A 9977-nucleotide genomic window follows, 5' to 3' on the forward strand; every position below is an offset into this window, starting at 1 on the left:
CAACAATATCACTTTTATTACATCGTCTGAATCAAAAGCGGTAACATGTCAACAGGGGCGATGAGTATACAAACTATGTACACATGCGTGTCTGACTCGTGGCAACGCAGCACGCGTCCCGTGCGGCCGTCCGCGGCGCACGAGCGTCCGTCCCGCCGGCGGCGGCGGCCGGCTCTGGTCCCCCGTGTAAATGCGTCGGTGGGCGGCGCGCGGCCAGCGCTACAAGATGCCGTTGGTCAGGTATTGGAAGCCATCGTACAGCTTGGTGGTGAGCGAGTGGATGGAGGACTCGACCATCGAGTCGACCAGGTATTGCAGCTGCTCCTCCGTCATGTTCATGTGGAAGCGGTTGCGCAGAAACTGGACGGTGGCGGCGCCCGAGCGGAAGCAGGGCAACTGAGAACCTGGCGGACACCACAGACGGCAGTCAGCACCACACGTGTCCGCAGAAGATGGCGCATTCACAGCGCGGAAGTTTGACGCACGATATTTAATCATCGGCCATTGACGTCATAGGCCCAATGGATTGATCGCATTTCATTCGCTGAACGAACTAATTAATGTTGGTTGACATCCATAACTTCAAGACACCTGCGAGAAGTCAGCCAATTTAGGGACGCCTGCGATATTCGGTTCTCCTGGGCTTATTGTTGATCACCAATTCGTTACGCACCACATTTACTTTATTTCTGCTTTACATGACCATGAAGATTTTCTACTTTACGCGAACCGGGATGTTTCATAACCCCATTGAGCTCTTCAGAAGACACGAAATTTTAAATATTATTGCAAAAAAAAAACTGCACATATAATACACTTTTGAGCCTGATTCACAACAAAACTGTGCTGCCCCTCTCAATGAGCATAATCGGCCACCGTGAAATAAGAACCTGTTTGGTTACGGCACAACAGCTCTAGTACTTCTGATTTTGAAAACCAAAATATGAGCAAAAAGGCTCCGACGGTGAAATTGAAGTACGCCGTCAGGAACGTTTATGAAACTCGGTATGTGGAGGAAATAAGTTAGAGTTTTCTTTTGGCAAAGAGAAGTGATGACTGTTTATATAAAACTGGCATCAGGCAATTTATTCTCGCGAGTGACCGCACGGCAACACCAGCTCTCCCGCGCCGGATAGTGGCGGCGGAGCTCCGCATCCACTCACCTGACCGCATGATCTCAACGAGCGTGAGCAGCTTCTCGTGGTGCTTCCTGGCGGCCACCAGACCCTGCAGCATCAGGATCTTGAAGTACTCGAACATGTCGGAGCCGAGGCCGCCCATCACCTCCACGAACTCGGGCGTCAGCTTGAACGGCGACGCCTCGAAGCCCAGGTTCTTGGGCGACGTGGAGAGCATGAAGCCGAAGTCGATGTGGATGAGATGGCCGGCGCTGTCCAGCAGGATGTTGCCGTTGTGGCGGTCCTTCACCTGCAGCAGGTAGCAGACGAGGCAGTAGGCGGCGCAGCTCTGCACGAAGTTGCGCTGCGCCGTCAGGAACGCCTCGCTGTTCACGTCACCGAACTCCTGCAGGAAGTACTCCTTGAGCGACATGCGGCTGTTCTTCTTGACCTGGTGCAGCGACACCGTGTTGACGACGGGCTCGATGAGGCCCGAGTCGGCCGACAGCACCAGGATGCGGTACGGCCGCACCCACAGCGGCACGCGCTCCAGCCGCCAGAGCCGGCGCAGTGTCTCCAGCAGCTGGTAGGCGAGCAGCTCCTGCCGCAGGTCGTCGCCGCACTTGACGATGAGCGGCATCAGGCGCCAGCCGGCCAGGTGGCCGTACGGCGAGCCGTCGCGGATGCGCCGCTCCTTCTCCGCCCACGGCTCCTTGAGCACGGACGCCGACGGGTCGTCCGGGTCGCGCGCGAACGTGGAGCGCGGCGCGGCCAGGCTGTCGGCCAGGCGGCGTCGGATGTCGCCCGGCGCGATCAGCACCGGCTCGCGGCTGTCGGCCGACTCCTGCGACATCTGCGACAGCGTGTCGCGCTCCGCGTCCCGGCCCGCCTTGCGCAGCTGCCAGTACTGAAACGGCGGGCGTCGCACGATCAGCGCACGCGCCCGAGCACGCAGGGACGGCGGGTCAGGCGCCAGCACCGGCACCGGGGCGGGTGCCCGGCCGCGCCGGTGAAGCCGGAGACAGCATGCCTGGTGACTAGGACCAAGCCACGCGTCGGAGCGCAGCACAGGGGGACAGTCAAGCGGCGCGCAGCGGCGGGGCGGGCGTCGCGCGCCGTGACAGACAGCAACGCTTCACACCACACCAGTCAGCTGATGGCTGTACACCCGGGCCGAGCAGAGCGCCGGCTGAAAACTTTGGTACATGGGCGGACAGGGAGTCGGCCGCCCGTAACATGACAAGACGCGGCAGCTCCGGGGCTGTCCCAGTAGCTGGGGCTGCTCCGCGCCCGTTTCCAGCGCGGGCCCGCGACCGGACGCCCCCGATGATGCGAGACGCATCGACCGAATCCCGTCCCACAGCGGGTCCAATTCATCAACAGCTGACCCACGGCAGGATCTCGTGAAAAAAACACGACGCAGCGCCCGACCAATCAGCGCCGGTTTCCGCGAATCACGCCGGCCAATGGGCGGTTTGATGGCGCGGAGGCGCGATAACCGCGTGGGCCTGACGGATAGACTTCCTGCCCCGTCCTCACGCTCCACTGGCGCGCTGAAGTTCGCAGTCCACCATTAGCCGTGATCAATGGCGCTTGCCACGCGGGCGACACGTTCGGCGCCGCCCGGTTTCCAGCCGCGCTGGCAGACGGCCGCCAGACCCCCGTGACGCCAGAGGCCGCGGACAGCCCGTCCGGGGCCGACGCGGCGATGATGACACGCCGCGCCGGCCGCCCAGGGACTTCCGACGTGCGGCGAGGCTTACGTGGCCGCCGGGGGCCGCCAAAAAGCCCAAACGTCTACCGGAGCGAGGTCGTGCTGCACGCTGCCTCCGCAGCGGAGCGCTCCCTGCGCGCGCAGTCGTCACACAATGCTCATCGGCTCACGCGGTGGCGAAACGGGCCCTTCCCAGCCTTCAACGAGCATCTGCCGTTGCAAGTTTGGCTGCGCACTCGGTTGCTTGTGAACTGGGTTTTCAGCTAGTCGATTGCCACGACGCCTTCGAAGCCCACAGCCACGCCTCCCCCGCCGTCTACAGCCGGCGTCACTCACCTGCTGCGAGATGTCGTCGTCCTCCTGGCTCCAGCAGTCGGCGTTGTCGGCGTCCATGTTGCCGTACAGGCTGAAGGTGGTGGGCAGGGAGGGCGCGCCGGCCGCGGCCGCCGCCTTCTCCAGGCTCTCCTCGGAGCGCGTGTGGCGCAGCGTGTTGATGCACTTGGCTGGCACGGGCGCCGTCTCTGGCCGGTCCACTTCCACCACCTCTACGTACAGCATGTACGGCGCCTTGTCCTGCAACGACCAGGCGACGGTCAGCGACGCTGGTGAGGCAGTCATCCGTCTACGTGGAGGCATCACATGGATTAACTGGACGACACTTGAAGCACATTGGGTCGCTTTTCTTACTTATCTTTCCAACGCAAGCTGACCAGTGCGATCGGAACGGATGATGACCATTTGGTGTATGATACTATCAAACGATTTTTGATACAAACATGAAATACTCATGACTTTACCTCCATAACGAAAACTATGGATACCAGTCCAGATTCACAGAAAAGCCATTTACTGTGCCACAACTTGAGCCGCTTAATCAGCATTCCGTTGCAGCCTGGCACCTACAGCAGTCAAATGGAATCAATCTCGAAGCCATGACAGCGTGCTGAGAAATAAGCTCAGCTGGTCGACTGAAAGCAGCTTACTTGGAACAGCACTCCCACCAATTCCCAGAAATCAATGCATGATCAGGTGTTCCATCAGCAACGGCGGCGGAGCCAGAACACACTCAACCCTACCTCCCCGCGCCGATCCAGCCTATCGAACCGTCTCGCGCAATAAAACATCAGAGACGGGCGGTAAAAGCAACAGGCGGCCCCAACGGTCTGCCACCGGCTCACGCGAACTCCGCGAGCGTCAACACGCCCTTACTCCCTCAATAACCCCCCTCCGGCCGCCGAGCCGCGCAGCAGCAGCCCACGGGAGCAGAGCAGCCTCCGGCGGCGGGCCGCCAGGGCGCCGACTCACCTTCGAGTTGAGGACGGCGGCCGCCTGGGCCGGGATGCGCACCACGTGGTGGCCGGCGCTGTGCAGCGGCAGCCAGACGCGCGCCGGCAAGTTCAGGTTGAGCAGGCTCAGCTCGTTCAGCAGCTGGGTGGTTTTCGCCTCGCGCGTCGGCATGGCGCCCAGCCGCTGCCCGATCGAGATGAGCGCGTTGATGAACTCCAGTTGCGGCCGCAGACGGGGCGCCTGTCGACACGGTGGGAGGGACGTCAGCACGGTGGGAGGGACGTCAGTACGGCCGGAGGGACGTCAGTACGGCCAGAGGGACGTCGACACGACCGGAGGGACGTCCACACAGCCAGAGGGACGTCAGCACGGCCAGAGGGACGTCAACACGGCCGGAGGGACGTCAGCACGACCGGAGGGACGTCAACACAACCAGAGGGACGTCAGCACGGCCGGAGGGACGTCAACACGGTGGGAGAGACGTCAGCACGGCCGGAGGGACGTCAACACAGCCAGAGGGACGTCAGCACGGCCGGAGGGACGTCAACACAGCCAGAAGGACGTCAGCACGGCCGGAGGGACGTCAACACGGTAGGAGAGACGTCAGCACGGCCGGAGGGACGTCAACACGGTGGGAGAGACATCAGCACAGCCGGAGGGACGTCAACACAGCCAGAGGGACGTCAGCACGGCCAGAGGGACGTCGACACGACCGGAGGGACGTCAACACAGCCAGAGGGACGTCAGCACGGCCGGAGGGGCGTCAACACGGCCGGAGGGGCGTCAACACGGCCGGAGGGACGTCAACACGGTGGGAGAGACGTCAGCACGGCCGGAGGGACGTTAGCACGACCGGAGGCCAGCAGTCACACGGTCAGGCATCCGACGAATCGCGGTCAGGTATCAGGTGATCAGAACTGTGTCCGTGACCCGCCCCGCCACCCGCCTCGCGACCACCGTCACCGGTCGCCTGATAATTCCGTCACACAGACCTAGCTCCGAACCACCCTGCGGCACGGCACCAGCCGACGTCAGCGTGTCGCCAGGAGACCGGCCACCCAATCGCTCGCCGTGAAATGCCGCGCCGCGACACACGCGACGCGTCAATGATCGCCGAGCGCCGGCGGCGGCGAGCGCCGGCGGCGGCGAGCGCCGGCGGTAAAGGCCAGCGGACGCGCGCGCCGCAGGCCGGGTCGGACCGGGCGCCGCCCACTCACCCCGCAGTGGCACTGCACGTGGCGGCCCAGCAGGTCGTTACACTGTCCCTCGTGGCTGTCGTAGCAGGTGCAGCCGCTGTCGAAGGCGCGGCCCGAGCTCACGTCGCCCAGGTAACAGCGCATGCTGCCTGCCGGGCGGGTGGCACACACGCGTTAAATTGCGAAGCGGTCGGGCGGACGGGCGACACGGCAGACGACACGGCGGACGTGCGGGACTCAACTGGGAGCGCAGCCGCGCACGCCGAACGCCCAGCGTTTGCTTCGTAGTTTATCGAGAGTCGCCCGCAAATAGAACGCGACGCGACCACGTTCGATTATTTGCGTAGCACAGACGCGCAGAGCCGACTGCGCCGAGTCATCCGGCACGCCGGCCGGTGCCCAAACAGCTGGGCGTGTGTAAAGACGAGACATGAATGGCCGCCTCAATCTCGCGCTCCTCCCCGAGCGACAGTCAATACGGCGAAAAAACAGCGCCAATTTCACCGCCGAATATCCAGGCCCGCAGCAATTAGGAGTCGCCAACGAAGACGGCGTCCGGACAAAAAGCGCCGCCTGCTGCGCGGGTCGCAAAACACGGCACCCGGCGCTGGCGGGGGCGGCCGCCGCGTGCGCGAGGCATACGTGAGCGGGAGCTTAACTTAAGAGCACGCCAGATACATACGCAAGCAGCGGCGAGCGCGCAAACAAGACCGGCTGGCGGTCTGAGGCCGGTGGAGAAGGCGGCTGGGCAGGCGGGAGGACGAGGACTCAGAGGAGGACTCACCTGTCTCGGAGGAGGACGCGCGCGGCGCCAGCTCCTCGGCCGGCGGCGACACACCTTTGGAGGACAGGTCAGAGTCAGCGGGACTGAAGGACGTGGTACACGGACACAGCGCCAGCCAGGACAAGGTGGTGAGGAGTCGGACCCCGGAGAGGACGGCGGAAGCCGCCGCCAGACACACCCCTCCGGAAAGGGACGGGCCCTCCCATCCTACACCTCCCCGCCGACCGACGCACCTGTGCTGGGCGTGCGCTGGTGGCTCTTGGAGTAGCTGGCGGCCGCGTCGCTGCGCGAGCGCTGGTGGGTGCGGCGCAGCGGAGAGAGCGTGTGCTCGGCGGCGCGGGCCGGCGGCGGGCCGGGCACCTGCAGACGCGCCGACGCCGGCTTCGGCCTGCCGAGACACGCGTCAGTCACGGCACGGCGTCACGTCATGCTCACCACGTACGGCTATCAGCGGGCGCCGGCCGGACGTGGACCTTGCGCCGGCCCACGCCTCTATCGGATCAGGAGGGGGCGGGCGGCGGGCGGCGAGGTGGAGGGCTCGCCGCCGGCCGTGCCAGCAGTATGCACTTCGGATGCAGTGGAAAGCCGGGGGGCTTCCTGGCTGCGTAAGACATGGATGGCAGATGGATAGCTCAATGGATAGCAGCTATAGCGACAACGACGATACGACGACGAACGCTCACTGCTTCATTGATTCGGACGTCACGTGCTAGAACTGGGTCGCCAACGTGCATCTACACCTTATTGCGACGCACGGACGGTGCAGCGAGCTTGCCGGGCGACGACCAGCGGCCAGCGCGGGCCGCGTCTGGCGTGGAGGGGACGCCGTTCTCCAGCTCAAGCGGCGGCACACCGTCCCACCCGAGCGTCGCTCAGGTCGGCCCCGTCCGACAAACCGGCCGCCAGCCCAGCCCGGCACCCCAAACCGCCGCAGTCGAATCAGCAAGCACCGGCCTTGACGGCGGACGCCCGCGCCGCCGTTCGCGGGACGTGAGGCGTCCGCATTCGCCGCTACAGCTCCGTCACGAGGCCCGGCTATCCGGGCCAGACGCCGCATCAGCCCGTCCCACGCGCCGAGGTCCGGCCGAGCCCTGAGTCAGCCGCTTCAACGGCAGCCCAGCCATACGCGGGGAGGCCGAGCAACGAGCCGCCGCGCAGCGTCCACCAACGGCTGCGCGTTCATGAACGACGGCCTGCGGCGCGCGACCCGTCCGCCTCATCTCCGGAGCGGTGCGCCCTTCCCCCGACCTTGGCACCGGCGAGCTGGTCCGGCCGCCGCCTCCATTACTAAACCACCGGCCAATCCCATTCTCCCGACGCGGCCCGCTCGGTGCCGGGCGCGGCACAACGGACATTCAATCGGCACGGCCGCATCGCATTTCAAGGCGAACAGAGCCGGGCCGGCACTGGGCAGAGGTGCGGCCGCCGGCGCCCGCCTCGGCGGCGCGGCCCAATTGCGGGGGTGCCGCCGACCGTGCACGTACCCTCAGCTCGTCGGACAGTATCAGATCCGCAGGCGCGTGCCGTGCGGCTTCTTCTTGTTGGAGAGATTGGCGTCCGAGCTGTAGGCGTCCAGCAGGCGCGCCGTCTGCAGCGAGAAGTCGAACGCTCTTCCGGCACCTGGAGCACGGCCCGGCCGCCGGTCAAACGCGCCGCCCCGTCAGCGCAGCGGTCGACGGGCGGCGAGCGGTGAGGCCCGCGGGCGGCCGCGGCGGACGGCCGAGAGCGGGCGAGCACACGGCCGCACTCGACACGAGGCGGAGACCAGAGACAGGGAGAGAGAGAGAGGGAGAGGGAGACAGACAGAGAGAGAGGGGGGGGGGGGGGGCGAATTGTAAAGCGCCAGGCGAGCCCGCTGAGTGGCGGCCACTGCGACAGCGGCAGCGGCGAGCGAACTCGGCCCGGCACACGGCGGACGGGGCCGGCCGTCACGCGACGGCCGCATCGGCACACGCAAAACACGACAACGCCGGCCGGCTTCGTGGAAAAATATCGCCGGCCGGCCGCGGCGGCTGGCTGTGTCGCGACTGGCTGGAAGCACGGCCGGCCGCGGCCGACCAGCGCTGGGACGTACCTGTGCACGAGGTAGGGGTGGCAGCACCTCGGCCACGTCCGGCAGCTGAATATACATGTGTGACCACTGCGGCAGGAAGAGTCGGTCTCCGTCTCGCGGAAGCTGAACATGCGGTTCACTGCAACAGAGGGGGCGGCGGCGTCAGCCCTGTGTCGCCGGGCGACCGGTGTTCCGTGCCAGCCGGCGCCGGCCACCGGGCCGGCCGCTGACTCACAGCGGCGCCCTGTTTACCCAACACCGCCGCTGTATACGCCAGGCAGGGGCGACTGTCCGCGGCACGAGACGCGATCAGTCAGCGACCGCCCGGGTGTGGCCGGCCGGCGCTGCACGGCGGCCACCCGCTCCAATCACGGCCATCACGAGCGTGGCCGGGGCGGCGGCGGCGGCGAGACGGGGCGCGACGCCCAAACAAAGGCGGCGGCGGCAGGCGGGCGGCACGACTCGCCGGCTGCAGCTGCCCACCCCAGCCGTGCACCGGGCCGGACCCCGCCACGAGACGCGCGCCGGCCGGGCCTCCAGCCGGACCTGGAGCCGCGCGGCCGCGCCGCGGTCGGCGGCAGCGGAGGACCTACGGCACATGCACGGCTGCACGGGACGGGCGCGTGACGGCGCCGCCGGCCGCGCGCCTCCCCCCCCCCGCAGCCAGGCGGGCGGGCGGACCGGCAGATACACCCACGCGATGCCCAGCGCCGCCCAGTGACCGGCGCCGGCGACTGATTATGATTAGCCGGCGGGAAATGGGGACAGAGCCGCGCGGACACGCAACGGCATGGGGACTGACGCAGTGCACCGACACAGCGTCGGTGTGCGGGGCAGGGGGCTTGACGGGGTCGACCGCCGCTGCCGGTTTGCTGAGGGTCTGTCACCGTTCTCACTTTGAAGAGCGGCCGTAGTGGGGGGGAAAACCCTGTACAGTTCTTCGTGAATGAGGCATTCGGATTATTCCATCGGACGGCTCTAAGGGTGTGTCAGAACCCCCCACCTTTCGCGTGCGGAGGGTGAGGGTGTGCCGGGTACCCCACCACCGTCCGTGTGCCCGTCTGCCGAGGGCCCGTCCCGGTCCCCAGCCGCTGTCCATCTGTGCCCCCGACGGCCGGGGCGGCAGGTGCGCGCGCCATGGTCCGATGAGTCAGTACACAGCCCGGCTCATCCGTCGCCGGGCCGAGCACTTATCAGTCCGTTTACACGTGAAGGTCACCGTTGAACAGTCGTCACAATACGGGCGGGCGCAGCGCGCGCGCGACAGGACGGGGGGCGGACGCAAAAACCGGGCCTCGCTCAGCCCCGCGACAACAGGAGCTGCATTCCGCGCCGGGCGGCGCGCGCGGCCCCGGTCCCAGCGCCGGTGGAGCGCGGCCGACCTCGGCCGCGCCGAGCGGCCCCGGGCGCCGTGTCGCCCTTGACACAGGCCGCTCGGGCGTACCCGACGCGCCCGACCGCATGCCATTCGATACACCGGCGCGCCGCGTCGCGCCGGCAAGAACCGGGCGCGGCCGACGGCGCAGCCCCGCGACGCTGTCGGCCTCGCGGCCCGGCGCGGTCGAGAGCCGCCACCGCCGCCGCCGACAGCGGCCGGCCACCGCCGCACATCGACGCGAGCGGCGGCGGGGCGCGCGCGCCGCGAGCCGCCCGCTGCCGCTCGCTCGCGATCGATACGGCGGGCAGGCCAGCGGCCGGCCGGGCGCAGCTCCGCCGGCTGCCTGCCGGCCGGCAGCGGTCGCGTCGGCCGTCGCGCCGCGCTGGCGTCACATGGCTGGTGTCACACTGTCACACTGTGACGGCATCACGCGGTCACAGTTTCGCT

The 9977-nt window shown here is 66.7% G+C and overlaps 1 protein-coding gene across 1 annotated transcript; it reads right to left on the reverse strand.

Moving 5' to 3' along the window:
• Positions 1-6507, reverse strand: LOC119102343 (phosphatidylinositol 4-kinase beta; the record flags this gene model as incomplete). The annotated part of the gene is made up of 6 exons (XM_037225712.1): positions 1-404; positions 1164-2025; positions 3169-3405; positions 4138-4359; positions 5337-5464; positions 6333-6507. Coding segments are annotated over 6 exons (1809 nt in total), but the record flags the coding sequence as incomplete, so codon positions are not given.
• Positions 6508-9977: the final 3470 nt, after the last annotated feature.

Source organism: Pollicipes pollicipes, unplaced genomic scaffold (assembly GCF_011947565.3).
Source record: "Pollicipes pollicipes isolate AB1234 unplaced genomic scaffold, Ppol_2.1 Scaffold_5724;HRSCAF=6776_pilon_pilon_pilon, whole genome shotgun sequence".
Classification (NCBI taxonomy): domain Eukaryota; kingdom Metazoa; phylum Arthropoda; class Thecostraca; order Pollicipedomorpha; family Pollicipedidae; genus Pollicipes; species Pollicipes pollicipes.